This window comes from Heterocephalus glaber, unplaced genomic scaffold (assembly GCF_053883595.1).
Source record: "Heterocephalus glaber isolate CG9 unplaced genomic scaffold, H.glaber_assembly_v1.0 deba00001472, whole genome shotgun sequence".
NCBI classification, from domain to species: domain Eukaryota; kingdom Metazoa; phylum Chordata; class Mammalia; order Rodentia; family Bathyergidae; genus Heterocephalus; species Heterocephalus glaber.
The window spans coordinates 89,257,139-89,279,193 of record NW_028258315.1 but is presented as its reverse complement, the minus strand read 5'-3'; the positions used below and the strand labels follow the sequence as shown (position 1 = coordinate 89,279,193).

General features: G+C 53.2%; 1 protein-coding gene across 2 annotated transcripts; it reads right to left on the bottom strand.

Moving 5' to 3' along the window:
• Positions 1-353: 353 nt before the first annotated feature.
• On the bottom strand, positions 354-19,549 carry Wnt5a (Wnt family member 5A). Of its 2 annotated transcripts, none has more exons than XM_004864328.4 (5): positions 18,501-19,549; positions 12,836-12,969; positions 11,316-11,566; positions 6,664-6,956; positions 354-3,241 (listed from the first exon to the last, which is right to left on the bottom strand). In XM_004864328.4, the coding sequence occupies exons 1-5, from the start codon at positions 18,504-18,506 to the stop codon at positions 2,783-2,785; spliced, it is 1,143 nt and encodes a 380-aa protein (XP_004864385.2). In that variant the 5' UTR covers positions 18,507-19,549; the 3' UTR covers positions 354-2,782. The 2 variants fall into 2 exon arrangements, with proteins under 2 accessions (XP_004864385.2, XP_021099717.1); XM_021244058.2 differs by lacking the exon at positions 18,501-19,549 and adding an exon at positions 13,158-13,289.
• Between the last annotated feature and the right edge of the window lie 2,506 nt (positions 19,550-22,055).

The window sequence follows — 22,055 nt, the reverse complement described above, 5'->3', positions numbered from 1 at the left end:
CTAAAACGCTGGTCATGGATAAAAGTATGTGGCTTTGTAGCTCTTCTCTGGGATGTTACAATAGCAACATGCTCTAAAACAATTAAGTTTCATGCATAATGCTAAAAGAATGTGAGCAATCCTATAACCAGCTTTAAGCCATCTGCTTGATTTTTTTTTTAGGAACATATATAGGAAAAGAGAATTCCCCTTTTGTTCTGCTACATATAGAAATCTTTTGAAGCTTCCAAATAGTTTGGTTTTTGTAAAATTCTCCACTCTTCCATTATTTTAACATGTAGTTATCCTACACTATCCCTCATGACTTCTCCAAAAATCTCCATGTGAGTTATCTAAAGGACAACCGAAACCACTTACCAATATACAAGTAACATTTTATTTTATATTCTATCTTCCATTGGCATAAGCCTCTCAATGTTTGTTTTTTAAACCAGTGAAATATACAAATCACACAAGATGGAAATATGTACATTAAAAGCATAGAATAAAGGCCATAAAAGATATACATAATATCTGAATGACATGTAGAATATTTTACATTAAATAGTTTCTTTTAAAAGCTAGGATTGTTAAACTCAACTCTGTTCATAAACACGAATCACTAAGAAGGAACACAATCTGATTTAGCTAATAAAAAAAGTACTTCATGGTTTTTGTAGAATAAAAACCAAAAAAGTGACGTTTTAAACTCAATAGTGCTTTTTAATTTCAAGATCTTTTGCTTGCAATTCACTGCAGCTGAGGGGAAGTGAATACCCTTGTGCAATAAATTAAGAACTCCTTGGCTGAGGGCAGGCGAAGGCCACCGAGCCCAGGAAGGGTGCAGGAGAGGCGCGTTTTGGGAAACCTTGAAAACAGTGACCATCTGAGATAAGAACACATGTGATGGCACTTTGGGGAAAGAGGTGTCCTTGTGTTAAATATTTTTTTAATTAGCTATCTATTCAGTGAGCTGGGTTCTCCTCAGGGACTCAAACCCACCAAATTGAACAGGCACCCATTTCCACTCTGTGGAACAAACTAAGCAAAGCGAAATGATCAGGATGCTTCTGGGTTGTATCTATTAATGTCCATGTCTGTGACGAACAAACGATGCCCTCTCCACAGTGTCTACAGAAAGGGAGGCTGAGGAGAGGAGCAGGCCAGGAAAGAGAAAAGCAATCTTCCAACCAACATGCATTTCAGCGAATCAGACTGCAGAGCTGCCTCAGAAACAAGCTTGCTTCCTGGTGCTCAGGGTATGATCCCAGCAGGGCCACAGGCCAAACGCAAGACTCAAAACACATTTGGAAAAATCCCAACTGGACTGCAGTGAAGGACAACAGTGCTCCAGAAACAAGCCCAGAGTAAACTGTAAATATAAATCCTGGCTGCACTGAGATATAATTATATTTATATTTATATATGTATATATATATATATATATATATGATATGTACAAAAGACTTGAGATATCAGGCACCATTAAAACACATCGCTCCCCTTATAAATGCAACTGTTGCAGTACATTAGGAACAGTCTTAGGGTGCACCTGCAGTATAATAGGAAAAGCACGAGTGGATAAACACAGAATTCCAACAGCGAAACACTGTGACACCTCTGTGGACTCTGCTAAGTAATGTCATCAAACCATGGGAAGTTACTGTGCCTCAAAGTAAAAGATTTAGAAAAAAAGATCCCTAAGTAGCAAACTGTTTTCCGGAACTCCTCATGTTTCATTTCCTGTCCTACACTCAAAAGGGACCCAGCGGAGCTGCTGCTGTTTGGAAGCCTGGCCAGCATCACAGCAGCACAGAGGGATCAGAGAGGGCTTGGGGTCAAGTAGGAAGGTGGGTTTCACTTTTTTCCTGAAATGGGTTTTTGTGCTCTGTATGCAATCATCTTGATGCTCGGGCTGAGGCTCTGTGGATGGAATTCATGTCTTATTCCCATTAGCACTTAAGAACCCAGCACTATCTCTAAGACAAACACCTCATTCCCAACAAAAAGACTTGTATCCCGAATCCTTTGGGGAGAACACCTTCAAATCTCCATGTAGATTTCAAATTTTCTAATTTCTGGAGACTTTTCTGCTCCCCAAGTTTTTTACTTAACTGCTCCCCAAGTTTCACAAGCTATTAGAACAGAGACAATCCACAGATGGGATATTTGAGAAGAATAAGACACATGCCACACCTGTTTTTCTCTGAAGATGTAAGACGCTTGCTCTTATATTTTAAATCATTATTTTGAAAATATGAAAAGCAGGCTGGCAGCCCCTAGGAAAGTGGGTCGCTCTCATCTTCTGTGATTTTGTTTTGTTTTCTCAAGACCTTTTATCTTGCACCAGAGCATTTCCAATTCATTTTAGTCACAGAAGCTGAAATCTTGCACACATTTGTACCACCCTGCACCAGCTGGATCCTACCCATCCCAGATGACTCTACAGCTAAGAAAAATATGTATTTCCTTTACCTTCTGGCTGTGTGCTACGTCCACACAGCTAGGCTAGGGTACGCATTATTTCTCTCTCATCCTATACTATCAAGCTTTGCATTACCTTTTCAAAGATCCACAAAATAAATATTTTTCTTGGTTCCCACCCCCATTATTGCCAAACAATAATTATAATATTAATAATAAACCACAGAGTTCTTAGATGGTAACAGAAAAAAAAACACGGTTCCGGCTGTAATTCGTGAGGAAAAATAAAAAATATTTTTAAAAAGAAGAACCAGAATCACTGTACTTTCTATAAATAAGTGGGTCCTGGGCACGGGGCTGGGCGACGGGCAGGGGACCACTATTTGCACACGAACTGGTCCACGATCTCGGTGCACTTCTTGCACTTGACATAGCAGCACCAGTGGAACTTGCAGTGGCAGCGCTCGGTCTGCACCGTCTTGAACTGGTCGTAGCCGCGGCCGCAGCACATGAGCTCACAGCCGTCCATGCCCTCCGAGGTCTTGTTGCACAGGCGGCCCTGCGTGCCCAGTGAGCCCGTGCTCTCGTTCCGCACACAGTAGTCGGGGCTGGGGTCAATGTAGACCAGGTCCTGAGTGGTGGGCGAGTTGAAGCGGCTGTTGACCTGCACCAGCTTGCCCCGGCTGTTGAGCCGCATGGCTGCTGCGCTGTCATATTTCTCCTTCAGCGCATCGCCCACCTTGCGGAAGTCTGCGAGCTGCAGCCAGCACGTCTTGAGGCTGCAGGAGCCGGACACCCCGTGGCATTTGCAGGCCACGTCGGCCAGATTGTACACCGTCTGCGGGGAAAGGGACAGGGTCAGCGCGCAGATTCAAGGAGGCCCAAGATGCAGGTACGGGCTAGGCTAACAAAGGAGTCACATTCAGCGGCTGCACGGGGTGGGGGGCTGTTTTATTTCACACTCCACTACCAGCAGTCTCGAACTGCCTTCTTTTAAAATCTCTACCAAACAAATATGTTCTCAGCCACTCATTATTACATCATCGACTGCCACGCATTTTTTAGATGGGAGCAAGAGGGAGTCACTGCAGTCCCCTCTTCTTTTGCAGGGAAACCTGAGCAGAAGCACATGAACATGCATCCTACAGACTTCACCATTCCTTTCCTGTGGTCCGACTTTGAAGGGCATCACCCCATTTCACAGAGAGAGAGGAAGTAAGGCCAGGAGAGACAGTTCCAAGTCAAAGCACTGCAAAGTGGCGCGCCAGGATTCGAACCCAGGCAGTTAGTCTCCAAGCCCAACTCCGTGGCTTGCCCATGGGCACCCAGCTGCTACGTGGAGAGATGGGAAGGGGTCCAGCCCCAGTGGGAGTGGGTTCAAACCTTTTCCCCTCCTACTGCTACTGCTGTGTGCCAGATGCTGCCCTAAGACCAGCCCGCTGCTGACCTCCCTGAATTATCCCAGCAGCGTTGTAACATAGGCTGGATTAGAAGACGGTACAGTGACACACAGAGGACAGGCGGCCTGCACAAGGCGTGCAGCTAGAACGTGAGGAAACTGGGCCTGGCTCTCAGGGGCCCTCGCTTCTGCTTCCCGCACAGGTCGCTGCCCTGCTGACTCCCTCCCTTGGCCAAGAGCACCTGCCCTGAAACCAGGCAGATATGGATTCCGCTCCTGGCTCTGCCCTTGAACTAAGAGAAATGACTGCACCTTCTAAGCGTCCGTTTCCTCTGTGAAGGGACTGTGAGGTACCAACCTGCCAGTACTGTTTGCAGGGTAAAATTAGGGAGGCACGGAAAGTGCCTGGCAGAAAGACACACACAGTAAATCTGGTCTTTCTCCAGGGTGGCAGGGCATGGTGTCTGCTCCGGTAGCAGTGCCCATGGGTTGGCCCCACAGCACCGCACCATGCCCAGCAGCCTGGGAGGCAGTGGTTGCCTATTTATAGTTCCTGCTGCCCACAGCTCCCTCTGCCAGCAACCTTCCAGGGTTCCCATGCTGTGGGTGTGCTGGCCAGCACCTCCCAGGAACCTGGAGGCCGCGTCCACCCAAACAGTTACCTTCGTCCTCCAGGAATTCACAAGGGCTTTCTTTTCAAAAAGGCAGAAGTGTACTCTCTTGGCATAAAGATGCTCGTGCTCTCGGCTAGCCTGAGGAAGGTTCTGCAAACATATTTAACCTCTGCTCTCCTTTGAGGAAAACAAAAAGCTGATGCCCTGAAGAATTCTAATATGATTTCCTGGCAAAGGGCCTACTTCCCACCACTCTGCCCTGCATCCTAGAGAAAAGCTGTCTTCTATGTAAGCTCACCCTCCAGCCCAACTCAGCTCCCTGATCCCTTGCAGATATGAAGTGCAGTCGTAACAGCAAGAGTGCTTTCCACATTCTCCTCAGTCCTCTCTCACCACTAAAGCGTCCCTTCACCCTCTCCTTGGCTATCAAGCCCCAGAAAACGGAAGTGTGAAGCGCCGAAGTGTTAAGAAAGTACTACTGATGGCCAAAGCAGGACTGTGGGCTCCCCGGCTGTGCCCCAAAGACTCAGCACACTTGTCCTGGAGACTTGTGTCACTGGCCGAGGTGGGAGTCGGGCCTTATGGGTTTTCAGAGAGCCTGGGCCAGACCCCTGACCCCCACCATGTGGTGGGTGACAGCCACAGTCCAGAGCAGAGCGTCAGCCCACCCTGCAGGTAGCGCAGCAGGAGGAACCTGGGAAAGGGGAGGCCACAGTTCTGCTGGAGCCATTACCTGAGCCCTCATGGCAGCTCCAGCAAAACTGCAGAGTTTAATACTTCCCTGACACTTCTAAGTATTTAACATGGAATCTGAGAAGCACATTAGTGAGCTGGAATTATCTACACAATCTGTGGCTTTTCTACAGCCTGTATATCCTAATGTTTAATAATTAACTTATCATCTATCAAGTACTTACTACTGGCCAACACTAAACTAAAACCTTAAATTGCCTCAGATGAAATTGTTATTTTGGAGAAATAGTCAAGTATCAGCAGTTTTGTAGGGTTCAAACCACACCATGATCTCACTTGGACCTCAGAGCAACCCCAACTGAGAGTTCCTGTCATGGTCACTGACACACGGAAATGTACAAACTGAGGCCCAGAAACCCACGCGAACAGAGAAAAGTGGATTTAAACCCACATTTCTCTCATTCCCAAACCTCCCACGCTCCACCTCAGCCTGTGCGGAATGAGTGTAACGCAAGTGACCCTGGTCTTGTATTTCAGTCCATTAATCTTCTTCCACAGCCACGGAGTAACTCTGTCGGCCTCAGTTTCCCCATCTTTGAGATGAGGGTATAGGACCGATGGGTCTATGGCTCCTTCCAGTCCTCTATGGTCTACTCTGTGATTATCTTCCTTTTTCCCTCACCCCAAAATATAGAAGAGTGAAATCCCTGACCAGAAAATTCCTGGCACCTACCTTGGGTTCTGTGAAAAAATAATCTCCCTGGTTTTCAGAACTGCCAAAGTTAAGTTTTCACCCCTTCATTTTAGAGCAGCCATAAAGTGCCATGTGTTGAACCATAGGGAAGAAAGGGGAGGGCTTTTTAACTACTGCAGAGTAACGTTTCATAGCCCCACGCGGGGAAGGAGCCTCCGAGGGCAGGGCTCTGTCCTCTCTGGACACTGCTGTAGCACGTTCCTCTCCGGGGACCCCTGCCCGCCGCCCGACGGTCAGACCTGTAAAATTCCTCACTGCTAAAAATGCTGTTATTTTCTCAGAAAAGCCCTTCTAGAGACCCTCCATCTGTCGGACCTAATGGCATCTGGGGGGCAGAGAGAAAAGGAGGGGAAGAAGGCCCAAAGCTGGGGAGGGGTCCTTCTCAGCAGGGGCCCCGTTGTTCTCTCTCACAAACTGGGACCCCCCTCCCCAAAAAAACATGTTCCAAGGAAGGGGGAAGGGAGTTGTGAACATTTCTATTTGTATTTCTGGGCTCTATCAGCCCATGGCTTCGGGACTGGCTAAAAAGACAGGGAAGGATCTTTCTCAGGCACCCAGGCTGGGCTCCCGGAGGGCGGTTCACGCCTGGGAGGGCTTCCGGGGTGTGCACCGCTCTTCAGAGGGGACCTGGGGAGAGATGGCAGGTGGGGAAGCCAGAGGAGAGACAGGGAGGGAGAACGGGAAGGGAAGGGGGAAGGGAGATGAAACAGGAAGCAGGAAGACTTTTTTTAGGCCGGAAAACGAGGAAAGGAGGGAGCCAGCCAGCCCGGGAGACAGAGGCCGGGGCGGGCGGCACTCACCCTGCGGCCCGCCTCGTTGTTGTGCAGGTTCATGAGGATGCGCGCGCTCTCGTAGGAGCCCTTGGCGTGGATGCGCTCCCGCTCGCGCGCGTCCACGAACTCCTTGGCGAAGCGGTAGCCGTAGTCGATGTTGTCGCCGCAGCCGCCCCACAGCCAGTCCCGCGGCAGGTCCTTAGGGCGCGCGGCGCGGCTGCAGCCGCAGGTGGACAGTTCGCCCTCGCGGCACGCGCGGCTCATGGCGTTCACCACCCCCGCGGCGCTCACGGCGTACGTGAAGGCGGTCTCGCGGCTGCCTGCAGAGGGGTACGCGTCACCGGGCTGCCGGGGCTGGACCCCGAAACCCGCCGCCCCGCTGGGGAAGGCCAAGAAGCCAGCACACATCTCTTGGGGTGTCCCCGGGTCCTCCCGGGGCGAGCCCCAGCGCGCTGCAGCCCCTAGAGGAGGGCAGGCAGAGAAGCCTCAGGCCTCACCCCTCACCTGCCCAGGCCCTGGGCCCACCTCGCCAGAAGCCACAAGTCACAGAGGAGAAGCAGATGCTTAAGTGTCTTCACACTGACATTTCAGAGCCTAAGGCAGGTCTCTAGCAGCACTGGATTGACTTTCAGTACAGCTCTTTGGAAGATATTCAGAACTTAGAGCCAAAAATGCACATGAAAGAAATCACTGAAGGAAAGCTCAGAATCAGGGTACATGTCTTTACCCTTGTTCTTGGGTTTGATATTATTTTCATTCTGAGCAGGAGCATTGGATTTGCTAGGCTTGGAGCCTCTGAAAGTCTGAGGGCTGAAAGCTAAGCCAGACACTGCCTGTGGCCACACTGGTGCTGGCCACACTGGTTTTGGCCTGGCACACCCGCCTCCTCTGGCTGTTGTAACCTCTCCTTCCTCTTCCATCATGCTGCACAAGGCCCTTTCCTTTCCCTTGGGATACTTCTAACCTGTTCAGAGAGAGGCATAAATGAAATCTGCTCTTTCTTAAATCCCAAGCTGATTGGACCAGTACCTCACATTCAAGAATATGAGTGTGCACTCTTCAATCAGCCCGCTCTTCTTTAATGCCACTTCCGCCACCACCCCCTGCCCCTCGACCCCACCCCACCCACCATCACCTGACCGGTACACTTTCTCAAAGTATTAAAATGAGAGCAAGAAGGGGGGAAAAGAATCTAGGGAAGGTGGGGGGGGGGGGTTCTTCTTCCCCAATACTGGCGAAGACTTTCTCCCTGTGACACAGTTGTAGGAGCCCTATGTGTAAGGAGAAAACTGGAGGTGAACACCAGAGACACCCTAAAATTCCACTTGGATATGGGGACTCTGCTACATGTAATAAAAAAACACTTAATAAAGATGTACTAGGAGAGAGAAGGGGTTAACAGCCAGCACAAGCTGAGCCTGGGGGTGGGGAAGGGGGCCTCACTTTCCTCACTGTAAAATAAGGGTATTGAACTAAAGCCCTAGGGGGAAAAGGGCCCCTTCTGCTGCTGAGATCCCTGTGCTGGAATCAGTTTCTCCTCGACTTACTTTGAGAGTTTGCTAACAATTTGGGGGTGCAGCACAAGGATAGCTGACCACAGGACTGGCCCCAAGCAGAGGGCTCGCTCTGCAGGAGGGTGGCCATGCACCCGCCCCTCCCGTGGGCTCCTCTGGCCCACACTTCCGGCCAGCCCTCTTCCATGCCCCCTTCCTCAAGTGCTGACGGTTCTGACTCACCACAGACCCTCCCCACCCACATTTTGGGAATGCATGAGTTGAGGAGGAGCACACTGGTGGTTGCAAGGAGGATCCAGAAAGTTCCTTCTGGGAGTTACATCTATCTAGCTCAAATTAGAGAGGCAGAAAACATCAGGAGAATGGAAACAAATGAGAGGAGGCAGATTCTAGGCAGTTATCTGAGGATTAACGCTGATAACACAGAAGATTCAGTGGCCCTTGTAGAATAAAGAGCTTGTGGCTAGAGGAAGAGGAGATAAAATGGTCCCGTGAGGACAGAGGGAAATAGGACACTGTCCCTTGAGTACACAGAGCATAAAAAGGCTTCCAGACAAAACACAGATAATACTGCTTCTTTTAGAAGTCTATATTGAGCATTTCCCTTTTTGCCACAGAATATAAACCTGGTAGAAATTTCTAAGCTAACTGATAATTGCAGCAAAAAATTTAAAAAACAGGGCAGTTGGAGAAGCGCTCTCTGGCTCCCAGCCTGTGGATGCAGCCATCTCAGCTGGGGTTCAGTCAGGTTTCCTCTGTGTAAATCTTCGTTTACTTGGATCCTCACACCCCTTAAAAATGGCGCCTTCCTGACATCTTTTCACAGTGTGGAAACAAAGACAGGCCAGGGACAAAAGCTAGAAGGAAAGGGTAGCGTGATGAAAAATGAGGAAGCCTCCAAAATGAAGAGCAGGCCCCTCATGAGACCATTGTGCACGGTGCCTCTGAGGCAAGTGGAACCTTGAGAAAATGAGTTGAACAGGGGCTGGAAGTGGCAGCTGCGTTTCTCAGACCTCACAGGGTCAGATTCTGACAGACAAGAATTACTCTCAGTGTTTCAGAGGGTGCTACGTGCTTTGGGGTGGGCACACACACACCTTTGGGTATCAAAAGCATTTAAAATTGTCCTAGCTCACTCTGGTCAAACATTCCCTGAAGTGGAGAAATGAAAGGAAAGTCACTTCCCCACTACTGGAGTTGGCTCTTTGTTCCTTGTCTCTAAAAATCTAATTTTCCTGCTCTCAATCTCTTCTTTCAAACATGTAAGAAAAAGAAGACCTCCTCAGGCTTCCATCACAAGCCACCCAGCAGCAGTTTCTGCTTCCAGACATCAGGCCCTTGCAGGCCTCTGCCTCAGTGCTCCTGCTCCCAGGATAGCAGCTCATTCTCCCAAAACATCAGAGGCTATCAGGAGGTACCCTCCAACCCACATCCCATCACTCTGAACGGAAGCGCCACCTAACAGGTCTCAGAGCATACTTTCAAGGGACAATTAAATACAGGCCTTTGCACAAGAATTTTGCTGGGAAAACAGGCTCTTTGAATCTTGGACCGCATTTAAAATAAATCTCCAGCAGAACTCAAATTCATTTAGCAAATGATAGCTTATTCTGAACATTCTGACCCTAAACAGGCCACGTATGAAGATGAGAAGATGTTAAAGCCGTGTTCCAGTGACTACACAGAAAAACAGCTCCAAAGGTTCCTTTCCTTCTGGTTAGCATCAGAGGTGCATGCTTTTTGCTAACTTGTGTCCAGGTAATGGGGTCCCATAGTTTGAGAGGCACACGGTTGAGGAAGACTACATAAGAAGGGGGCAGGCTGACTAGCCATGCTAACCGAGTTTTTAAAAGTCTTTAGTGCTTACAACAATATCAGAATGTAGGAGAATCTTGAGGCTCCACCACATCCCCAGTGAACTACAGAAGACAGTCCACATGCAGGGACCTGTCCCCTGCCCCTGCAGTAGCCTCTCCACTGGACCCCACTATATACATTAGCACATTTTAATGATTAACAGAAAGGACAAAGCCCCAGGAAACTTGCAGGCTGGGGCCACAGGCCATTTTCCCATTCAGTTACAGGGAGCAGCTTCAAAACCTGAATTAGTTTAGTTTATGAAGCCCCTTGGCTCCAATGTCTACTGACAACTCTTTTTTGTTCTCAATGAATGCACTTTTCACTGTTTTTAGAGAAAGCATTTTATCCATCTGTGATGGATACCAGGCCAATTTTTTATCTTCCATCAGTATAAACAGTTAATTGCTTTGATAAATTATTTCTTATTGTAATATGACCACAGTCATATTAATTATAAGGATTTGTTTGCATAAAAGTAAAGAGACCTCCAATTTTCACACTAGAAAACACATATAAGACCACATATGTCAAACAGAACCCTAGACTATGAAACCAAACCAAAGGCGAATTGAGTTTTTCAAAATTTTTGCCTGTAGCCCAGTAATTTAAATGCTATCTCCTCCCTGAAAGGAATAACAAGCTCAACAACATATTTAAAATTAAAACTCAGACTGTGAGCAGTACATTTAAAACTATTTTAAAGTTTCTAGGTTGAGAGCTCAAGCATATGTTTTTCTGTCAATTGTCAAAATCACACACATAAATTAGATCACTTCTAATTAAAATTTTTCTGGGACTAAAATAAAACTTTTGACATACATATCATTGTAGCCTCAGGAAGTATCTATATTAAGAAAATTAAAATCTTGTACACTGCCAACATATCCAGCATTCTGAAAGATGACAACTTTTAGCTGGATGCTCAGGTTATTTGAATTGTAGCTTAAGAAATTTATAACAGTCAATGAGTTTAAGTCTAAAAGGATCTAAATGACTCAGCTTTCGACATCTACTTTTGAAAAACCAAAATAAGTATTCTGCTACTACTTTAAACAAAATACACTTCAGAAAAAGAAAGTGTTCAGAAAAACTAAGGTGTCTGTGATGCTCCTCCTAATTTGGTTAAAAAAGCCCCAAACTCACAATCACACATGGAGACCAGAATTAACACTGTTCTCTGTAATGACAAAAATTCCTAATCCATCACACAGGCTGGCAGGTACCTTATCCATCAAGCATGCAAGCAAACACTAAAGATTTTTTTCTAGGAAAAAAAAATTCCAGAGATTTGAAGTGGCTTCCTACCTATCTGCATAACCCTGCCAAAGACGGATGTGTTATCCACGGTGCTGCAGTTCCACCGCCGATGTCGGAATTGATACTGGCATTCTTTGATGCCTGTCTTCGCGCCTTCTCCGATGTACTGCATGTGGTCCTGATACAAGTGGCACAGTTTCTTCTGTCCTTGAGAAAGTCCTGCCAGTTGGCTGCAGAGAGGCTGCGCGCCTATGATATATACTTCTGACATCTGAACAGGGTTATTCATACCTAGCGACCTGCAAAGAGGGGGAGATGTGCATTCAAGATTTACACGAACTCTTCAGGTAGGGGCCCCTGAAAGCATGTCAGCAATACAGACTTTTAAGCACACAGATGCTTTTTCTCTCCTGCTTGTCCTCATGACAAAGTATGAGAAGGGCTTATAAAACTCCTCTGTTTAAACTCCACTCAGAACACGGAGGTATTGTGTAGTGTTTATCCACCATCTGGTTCCTCAGCATTTTCACTCCCTTCCTTGGCCCTGCTGCCATACACCCAAACCAGTATTCCCAGCATCCACTCAGAAAAGGGGGAAATGGTGGTTTTGGGGCCCAGCTGCTGACTACAGAGAAATTGATTCACTTTGCCCCCAGATTGGACAGATCTGCCTTAAAGACAAGAATGCTGAAAGCAAACATGACTAGACACGGGTAGGGGACAGCAGTTTCTTCCCACTGATGCAAGAACAGAGGGTCAAGTACAGAGAGTGAAAAAAACTCACTGCGTTTCTTGACACTTAAAAAGGGTTCCTTATGTGATTGTGAAGGACCCAAGACAGGGTATCCAGTGAACAGAAGTTATGTTTGACAGTCAGAAAAATGCTGTTCATTTACAGGGGTAAAATATCGAGAAATAATCTCTGGATACATTGCAGTCTATCTACAAGGCCCTTCCAGAAAGAAGCCCCACTTGGGGACACAGGACTACTTCAAGTTCACCTGCTTTTGATCAAATTTCAAGCCCAAACATTCTCCACTTGGAGTTGAGCTGTCTTCCTATGGCTCTGCCACTTCAGACTCCGTAGGTCAATAACCTCCAGTATCAGGAAATAAAAGGTGAAACTCACTTTTACTACCCAGAGGTGGCAAAGAGTACATTTTATAGATAGGCTTACAATTATTAGAGAAGCGAATTTCTGTTCCCTTTTATTACATGATGTGCTATAAGCACATGCCTGAACAAGGGCCTCATAGAAAAAGGCCTAGATTTATAGGTTCCGATTCCCTATGAGACTGAAGATAAGCTTTACAATATTAGAAAGTTAAAAGAAAAGGGCCAGGGATTTAGCTCTGTGGCACCACGCCTGCCTCCCAAGTGTAAGATCCTGAGTTCTATCCCTGGTACCGGAAAAAAAATATCCTGACTTAAAATAACCATAAAGAAAATATACTATGCATATACGTATTAGATAAATGCACCCAAACTCACTCCCCACCTTTAAATATTGCAGCATCATACAGACGACTCTTTAAAAAAAATAGAATATGCACATAGAATAAACTTACCACCAAGAATTGGCTTCTATTACAACCTGGGCAAAGGAGAAAAATATGGCCAAAGCCATTAGGAAGAATTTGGAAGACATTGCACTTCCAGCCGTCCCCAAAGCTTCTCCCGGTCTTAATATTCCAATGGACTTCTGGAGAGGGAAGAAAGGAGCAGATGTTTATTGCCCCTCAGATAATTTTCAAGCATGTAAGTTTAAACAACGGAAGCATCCGGGGTCTCTTAAGTTTACTGTTGATTGACTGCACTTTTCCGCGAGTTTTTTGATGGCAAGATATAGGCAGTTTCTTTTTCCAAGTTAATCCACCCACGCAACCTCACCAGGAAGTCTGATTTCGCTGGGATCCTGCTCGCGGGGCGCGCCAGCGATTACAAACATGTCTCAGAGCGTGGAGTCCAAGCCCCGTGCCAGGCGCGGCCTCCTTCCTCTCGCTGGAGTCCCGTCCCCCCTCGCTGCACTCGTCCCTCCCCGGGAATTCACTCCCGGAACCCTCCGCCACCCTCGTCCTCTCCCCGACCTGGGCCGAGCAACAAGTGGAGCCCGAATTCATTCCAAGGGCGAGAGGAGCGCCGGGGGCGGCGGGGAGGCGGGGTGGCCGGGGGGTGGGGGCAGGGCGGGGGACGGGCAGGGGGGCGAGGCCGGACCGCGCCAGTGCCCAGCTGGGAAGCGCGGCTCCCAATTGACAGCGTGTTTCACAAGCACTTTACGGGCCGATTTGGGGGAAGCCACTTCCAGATGGGGTTCGAGCACCAGCCGGGCTTTCCTTTAGGACGCTCTTCGGCCAGACTGGGGCGGGGAGGAGTTGGGGGACCCTCGGGGATAAGGGGAAGCGAGGTCTGGTCTCCCGAGCAAGGAAACCGGAAAAGAGTGCCCCCCTCCTGCCCGCGGCCTCCTCCTGGACCGACCGGGGGAAGGGCAGGAGCACCCCCACCCCCGAGTTTTCACTCTCCGGTCCCCACGCCTGGCAGCTGCCGCGGAGCTCGGGACGGGAAGCCCCGAGGACTCGAGTTTCTCTTGGTCCCGGTCTGGAGTCGTCGGCCACTTTGCGATCGCTCTCTTCCAGCCGGGCCGGGACGCTGCCACCCGCCTCCAGCCTCGCCTCTGCAGCCCCTCAGACCAGCGGGGTCGGTTCCGACAGGCAGGGGTCCGGGAGGCCAGGGCGCGGAGGATGAGTTCCCGACGGAGCCAGCGACGCGCGGGCTGGGGAGCCGCAGCTGTGCCCTGGACCGCCGGGCACTGGGCCGGCGCGGAGGTCCCTCCCGAGCACTCCAGGGGCAGGAGTCGGCCTGGGACGCCTCTGCCCTTTCCCGCCCACTGGTGACTTCTCCACCTGCGGTGACGGTGGCGGAGGGAGGCGAGTGCGGGTGGGAGGAGCGGGTTTCCAAAATCCCCTTTCGATCTCCATAAGGCCCGAGGGAGTCCCCTCCGCTGGAAAGGAAAAAGAGGTGAGCCTGATCCCGAGGCGGAAGGGAACTGCCTGGAACTTGCAGCGCAAGGGATGCGCTGTCCCCAGACGCTCGGGAGCAGGGCGCGGGGTTTTCCCTGCGCCGCCTCCTGTGCCCGGACGCCTTCGGCTTCTCGAAGAGGCCAGGCTTATGCGGTCCTCTGCGCCAGCAAATCGGGGCTGCAGCCCGGGCCCTGTCGTCTGCAAAGCACCGCAAAGCTAGGGGCGCATCCGGGGGAATGGGAATCGGGGTTTCCCCAGCCCAGGAGGGAGAGGGCTCAGGCTTGTTCCCCACCCCCGCCCGAAGTGTCAAGTTTCCTCCGGGGGAGGGGGCAGGCGGCGAGGTCGGCTTCGCGCAGCCGGGACTGCAGTCTGCTCTCCCCGATGGCGGTCCAAGCCTCGGGCGCACGCGTACAGTCGCACACACCTTCCTGCACACTTACACGCTCACACGCGTGCACAGACGCAGGTTCGGAGGGGCCTAGGAGTCGGTGGCCCAGATCGCCGCCCACCGCAGGGGCTTTCGGAGCCGGGCCGCGGGCGGGGCGCGCGGGGCGGGGCCGGGGCAGGGAAGAAATTGATAACAGATTCGGAGGATTACAGGATCTCTTTGTTAGAGCCGAAGCCACACAAACCAAACCCTCTCGGGGCCGACTCTCCTGCGGGAGTCCACCGTGCCCCAGACCTGGCCCAGCTGGGAGTCAGCTGTCCGGTTCCGAGAAGCACGCGTGGCCCCCAGCTCCAGGGTGTGCGCAGCGGGGCGTCCCTGAGTAGCGGCTCCACTTAACCTCCGCGCTTGCCCGGAAACACCTTGGCCTTCTTCCCGCTCCAGTCCCGCCGCAATCCAGAAAAGGCCCCACAAGTTTGAGAGACTCGAAAAGCCCACATCGAAGGGTATAACATCCCCATCTGTTTACCTAGAGGTCTGGTCCGAAAAGACAGTATGCAGTGAGACCTCTCAGGAGACTCTCACACCAGGGCTAAAACAAAAGTTCTGGTTAGAAGCTGGTTTTCCAGAGAATGAACTAAATGTGAACAGGGCTCAAGGAGCCTGCTCCGTAAGGCCCCGGGGAATGTTATTCGCCAGCTCGGAAGAGGAGGGCAGAGGGCATCTGAGAGGGTCGGCGCAGGGTGGGGCGAGGAGACGGGAGGGCGTCTGGGCGCCTGGTCTCCAACGCAGACCAACTCCAAGCTGCGCCTCCTCCCTAAGTCTCCCCCAAGCCTTCGCGTGGGTTTAAAGATGTCACCTGCAGTGCGGGGGGGCCGGGGGGGGCGGTGACCGGGTAAGGGAGAGGGAAATCTGTTCAGGAAAGCTGAGTAGCAGAGGTTCGGGGCGAGGAAGCTTTAGGGCTCGGTCGCAGGCCCGAGCAGCACCAAGGGCACAGGCGGTCCCTTGAGAGAAATGGCGAGACGCTGGGCAAAATCCTGCGCCCTTGGTCACGGGCCCTGCCTCTCCCGGTCTCGGCGTCCCTTTCCTCCTGGACTCTACACGTAGAGGCTGAGACTGCAGATGGAAATGGGGAGGGACACCAACGGGGTCAAAGTGCCTTTGACCAGGGACAAAGAGGAAGAGGGGAAACTCCCAGAAAAACCTCCGCTCTTGGAAAATAAACTGTTTCCATCAGTCTGATCTCTTCCTAAGGCAGGGAGCGAGATGGAGAAACGAAGCGTGCGGGGGGATTGCAGCCAAAAACTTGGGGTCCCTGGGACCGCAGAGAGAAGCGAAAGGGAGAGAGAGTGGGTCAGCCAAGGCTGGTAGGGGGTCCACTTTCGGGGAGCAGACAAAGGATCCATCGCTCCCCACGCCTCGCGCCTGTGCTTTTGAGGGCTACAGCTGCCCCGGGCTGCGGGTATGCGTGTCCACAGTGCTGTGCTGCGTACGTGTGCCGTGTGCACACAACAGCCCAGCGGGGTTGGGAGGGAAGAGAACAGTGCAGGAGGAGGCAGAGACAGCTCCGGGAGCCCCAGTCGGTGCAGGGTACACGACCAGCTTCTGATGCGATGCGGGGGCCTCAGAACTGACGTCGTGGGATCCAGGAAAGCGAGGGTCGCAGGAAAGCATGATCTATGCCGTCCTATTCCTGCTCCCATCCCCTCGAACACACACACACACACACACACACACACCACTTACACTTTGTCACACAGGCGATCTAACTCTCTCCGCAAGCTCAACTCTGTCCAGAGGGGAGCAGAGTCCGTGGGGGAAGAAAGAAAATTAAAGATCAGTCCAGTCTCCAAAGTTTAGCAGTTTCACCTCCACTTTTTACTAGATAAGAATCTAAGGCCATGGGAGGGGAAACACTTGTCAGGGACCACAGAGAACTACGGAGCCAACTGGAGCCACACCCGAGGCCTCGGAAGAGAATGCTGTCCCTCCGACTAGCACTTGAGGTAACATCCCTTCCCTCCGTCAGCGGCCGGAGCCCCTTCTGCTGTCTGGGTTGGACCCACAGCCTCCTTCTTATTGGAACGGCCGAGCAATGCACTTGTCCTCTAGAGGTCTCTGAGGGGCTGTGCTAGGAGAGGGGCCACGGTGGTCCAGAGGCTTGAGGGGGAGCAAAGAAGGGAGAGGGAGAAGAGCAGCCGGCCCCTCCAAGGCGCGGAGCTCGGAGGCGTCCTACCTCCAAACAGCCAACAGGGGGCAGCCGGCACCGCACCGCAGGAGAGGGAAGCAGCGGGTACCGCTCGAGCTGTGAGCGCACAGCGCTAACCTCTGGAGCACCGGAGCGCCCTGGGGAGGCGAGGAGAATACGAGGGACTCAGGCTGGGCCTCCCCGGGAAGGACTCCCTTGAAAACACATGGTGGGGGAGGCCAAGGCTAGTGTGTCCAAGACCTGAGGACTACGGATCCTTTCCCCCTACACACACGCGCGCGCACACACACACACACACACACACACACACACACACACACCCGGCCCTAGGTCGGTCACTGAGTGCTAGAGCAGCATTTGACCCCTTGGAACTCCCTGGTAGAGGCCATCTAGAAACCAAATCTGGGGCTGGTCCTGCAGCCAGGGTTCGCCAGAGGTGTAATCGCGCTACAGGGCCCAAGTCACTGCCCAACAGCAAGCGGTCCTTTAAAGAAAGAAGTGGCCGGGTTGACAGGAAAACACAGCCCGAGGGTCCGCAGGGCTTTTTCTTTTTTTAACCTACCCCACCCTCTTTGAGGGGGAAGACTTTTGCTTTTAGGAAATATCTTAATTCCAATTCTCAGCAGCACGACCAAGAAAAATGGAAATACGGGTCTAAAGTTGGAAGGCGTTAAGAGTAAATAAAGGTTGTTATACTGCAAGTTATACTGCAAGAAAAAAGTTAACTTTTCATAAAAGTGAACTCTCCGTGACCCTCTGGGTGTGTGACTCGACTTTAACATACAACTGACAATTAAAACAAACACGAGTTCGCAAACTGTCCCCCGCCCGCCCGCTCTCCCAAGGGAGGCCAGAGTGTTTCTAAAGAACAAGGCGGACTAGGCTCGGGTCGGCGCGCGCTCCCCGCTCTGAGGATCAGAGGCCGGACCGAGGGCGCTCCCCGCCCCCACCGCCTCCGCAAAGCGCGGAGTTCACCGGCGGCGGCGGCTAATAGCCCTAATAACGCGACCCGCTCCCCCGGCCGGGGTGCCCGCTGGCCCCCCGCCAGGCACTCTTAAAGGCACAGGGGTCTGAATCGCTCCGGTTTTGCGCCACAACGGGCTTACTTACTCGGCGGTGGGGGTGGGGGTGGAGTGGGGGTGGGGAGGGTGCTGCTCTGGGGTACGGGGTCCCCTAGACCCTCGGCCGGGCCTCCCGACCACGGATCCCCGCTCCCCCTTTCCGAGCCCCGGCCGCACACTCCCCGGGTGCCCGCGCAGTGGGCCCGATAAATATTTGTTGAGTTAAATCATTATCCTGTTACTGAAGATACACGGTAAATCACACTCGGGGTTCTCGGGGTGAAGGGACAGTCTCCCGCGAACCGCAGTGTTCTGCCCTCGCTCTTCCCCACGTCTTCTCGGGGTTGGAGAGGTTGCAGATGGCTGGGGAGACGAGGGGCGGTCTCCCGGGAGGCCGAGGCAGCGCGGGTGGGGAGCGTGGGGGCGAAGATGTGAGTCTCCGTCAGCCCCGCCGGGGCTCAGCCTCTCGGGCGCTCGGAGGCCGGGGATGGGGAGAGGTGCGGGAAGTCAGTGGACTTCCGAAGAAAGAAAGCGAGAAAGTGGCGAGCGCCGAACACCTACCTTCATGGCGAGGGGGAGGGGGCGGAGAGGAAGTCGCCACCGGGCGAGGGCAGCCGAGGAATCCGAGCGGAGCGGCCGGGGTTCGCCGGGGGAACTATCGGGCGCGGGGCGGCGGAGTCCTCCCGGGCGCGTCGGGTGGGCGCAGTGAACCGGAGCCAAAGCGGGCGCTGGCGACCGGGCCTGGGCTCCCAAGCTGGGGCCGCGCAGAGACGGGCCCGGGAACCGGGCGGGCGCCTAGGGGCGCGGGCCGGCAACAGAGAAGGAGCCGCGGGTCCGGCGGGGGCGCGCAGGCGACTGTTCCGCGGCGAGGCGCTCCCTCTCCAACGTCCATCAGCGACGGCGGTAATTAGGGCTTTCCAACCCCAAATGTGGGCGTGATTGTGCAAAAGACTTTACAACAAATAATAAAAAAAATTCTTCACAAGGGGGTGAAAAAAAATGCCCCACTACTTAACTCTGGCCTGAGGCGGGGAAAGGGGGGGGGCGATCCCTGCGCCCAGGTGCCCCCGGTTCATTCACACCACGGACTGCAAACTCCAGGCGGCTCACGCCTCCTGCTCTCCAGCTCCTCCTCTCCGGGTCTGTGGCCGAAGCGTCTGCTTCCAGGGACTGATCCTACGGCCGCGAGTGTGTGTGGACGTCTGTGCACACACACGCACACGCTGGAGTTCGGGGGCCACAGAACAATCAGGCGCGCAGGGCTTTTTCTCCGGGCGATGCCACTGAAAACGCACCAGTCGCCAACAGAGCTGCAAGGGGCAGCGCCGAATTCTGTCCTTTCATTTTAGGGTCTAGCAAAAGTGGGGCGCAAAATGAGGGAAGTCGGTCCTGAACTTTCTGCTGCGGGTGGCTTAAGGAGGCGATGGGTAACTGCCCCGGAGACGCCGGCTCTCTCCTCGCCCCTGTTCTCTCTTCGGCTACGGTCCCTCTTTTTCTCTCGCCCTGGCCAGGGCCAAGGCGAAGGGGAGCGAGGGCACCGCGGGCGCGGAGCTGGAGAGCGGCGGGAGCCCGGGGCTCCGTGGCGGCTCAGCTCCGGCTGTGCACGGCCCGCGAGGCCGCCCACCTCCCCACCTCTGGTCGGCGCCGGGTCCGCGGGGCGGGCGGGCGGCGGAAGGAGCTCGCTGCGCAGCGGCCGCGGGCCGGACTCCGGGAGGCGGGGGCGCGGGGAGCCCGCGGCGGCTTTCCACGCGCTCCTGCGCCCCGCAGACACAACGACCGACCGCGGGGACGAGTCCCCCACCGCCCCCCGCCCTCCTGGCCAACTGCCTCCTCTCCCGCCCTCTCCCGCCCTCTCCCCGGACTCCTCTTTCCCCTGGTGTTCTCGGGCGAAGAAAAAGAAAAGAAAAAAAAAGAAGAAGAAGAAAAAGAAAAAAGAAAATGTAAAGTTGCAGAAGCAAAACCGGCTGGAAGGGGGGGGGGGGGAACCCTCAACTTTGGTATGCGCATGCGTGTTAAGGCCGGCCTATGACAAACTCCGCCGGATTTTAAAGCCGTACTACGGGCTGGGGTGCTGGGAGGCGGGGTACCCCCTTCGGGCCCCCTTCTCTTGGCTCCCCATCCCCCAAGCATCTGTTGAAAGAGAAAGGTCCACTCTGCAGGCGCTGCCTGCCCGCCGCCTGGCTGGCTGGCCGCGCTTCTTCCAAAGCCGCCGACCGCGAGAGGCTGAACCCCAACTTTCCGGACTGGACCCCTTGGCTTGGTTATCACAAACTGCTCCCACTGGGGCTCCGCAGAGACCGCGTCCAAACATGGAACCTCGTAGGAGGCCTCATTCCCGCGCCGGGGGAGGGTAGCACAGCCCGAGGGCTGGAGGGCAGGGCGGGTGCGCCGTCCTGCGGAGCCCCGGGGTGAAGGGGCTGGGGCGGCGCTGCGCGTCGGGCTGCGACCCAGCGCCGCCAGGGCGAGGAGTGTTCCTGCCGCGCGGACCGAGGCGGCTGCTTTCAGGTGAGAAGACTTCGGAGTTCGGCCAAACCGGGTTCCGGGCTCCGGAACCTCTACAGGCTTCCAGCTAACCGCGGCAGTTGGGGTTCCGGCGCGGCCAGGCTGGGGGATGTGTGCCCTCCTTCCAGCACACTAGGGCGCCACCCCCGAACTGTGCCTCCCGGCGGCGCGATTCATGTGCAGCGTTTTCCCATCCTCCAGCGGTTAAAGGTGGAACACGCGCGCGGGCGCACACACACACACATACACACGCGCGAGTTATCAGTTTCTGTCATCCATCGTCACGCACTTGACCTTAAGGGGCAAAATCCGTGGCCTGGGTGCTTCGGGGTGTCGGTGGTTTGGGTTTGCTCTGCCCCCCCATCCCCCCCCATCCCCCCACACCACCTCCCCTGGCTGACCACCCTCGGGGCGCGCAGGCGGAGTCTCCAGCCACATTGTCCCTGCTGAGCAGCCCCTTCCAGTCCCTTATTGTCCTTGCTGATTGGACGTCTCCTCCACCCTGGGCGCCTCCCTAACTCTGGCCTCCTCGCTTGGAGTGCAAAAACGGCCATTCGCGCTTCCCACGGAATGCAAAAGGTGGATACCCCTGCTCATTCTGGCTTCGCTCCTTTCTCCAAGGGCGCACAAAGCCTAAAGGACAGAAAGCCCCAGGTTCTCAAAGCTCCGCTAGGGAGACTCCCGCCGCCTTCAGCTCGAGTCTCCTTTCCTCCGGCCCTCACTAGGCTCTGACCACATAGCGACCCTTCACCATTCACAGTTTTCCCATCTACTTCAATTCTACCATGGGAGGCACGGGAGGCAAATACTACAAAATAAGAGGGGTCTGTGCTACTGATGAATCGCCCCAGGAGTATCCCTGCAGTCTTCCCTCTCTCCCCAGCTATTTTGCCCAGTGGCTGCCCCCTAAGATTCCCTTGGCGATTGGAACCCAACTGCTCCCTGGGTAAACGCTCCAGCTTTGCCACGAGGCAGCGGATCTCGAGGACTCAGCTCACATGTTGCAGCATGTGTGGCAGGAAGTGAGTGGCTATGGATGGAGCTCCAACCAGGGCACAGAGGCCCCCTGGCACCTGGTGCAGAGTGCCCTAGGGTCCAGGGCATTCAGATAGATGGCAAGGCCATTTAACCGGAGAATTTGCTCCACCCACGCAGAAACACACGCTACCCAGCTACAAACCATTTTTTTTAAATGCTGTTTTCTGAGTTGTCTGGATAATTGCCTGCTTCTCTTGTTCAGTTGCCTTTGTGTCAGAAACAGCCCCCAAGAGTTCTACTCGCTGTTGTGTTTTGCAAACTTTCTTGCTTTCTTTTTTTTGGTACCGGGGATCGAACTTGGTACCTTGCACTTGCCAGGCAGGCAGCAGAACCACTGAGCTAAATCCCTGGCCCATGCAAACTCTCTTCTAGTGGAAGACTGTGTAGGCTAGTGGTGAAGAGGGCCAACTCTGGAGTTTCAAGTTCGAGTCCCTGTCCTGCCACTTTCTAGTTGTGACATCTTGGACAAATCGTAAGACCTCTCAGTACCTCAGAGTCCTCTTAAAGCTTCATATAACAAGCAGCAGACACATGATGTACTTTGAAGGAGTACACTGAGAATGAAGTGGGGTGGCC

Bases quoted from the DNA above. Each gene is read 5' to 3' on its own strand.
- Wnt5a (XM_004864328.4), bottom strand. The intron at 6,957-11,315 runs GTAGGAAGCCAC...ACCCCTCTGCAG, and splicing joins TGGCAGGGTTATGCAGATAG to GCAGCCGCGAGACCGCCTTC. The intron at 3,242-6,663 runs GTGAGTGCCGCC...CTTTCCCCGCAG, and splicing joins ACAACGAGGCGGGCCGCAGG to ACGGTGTACAATCTGGCCGA.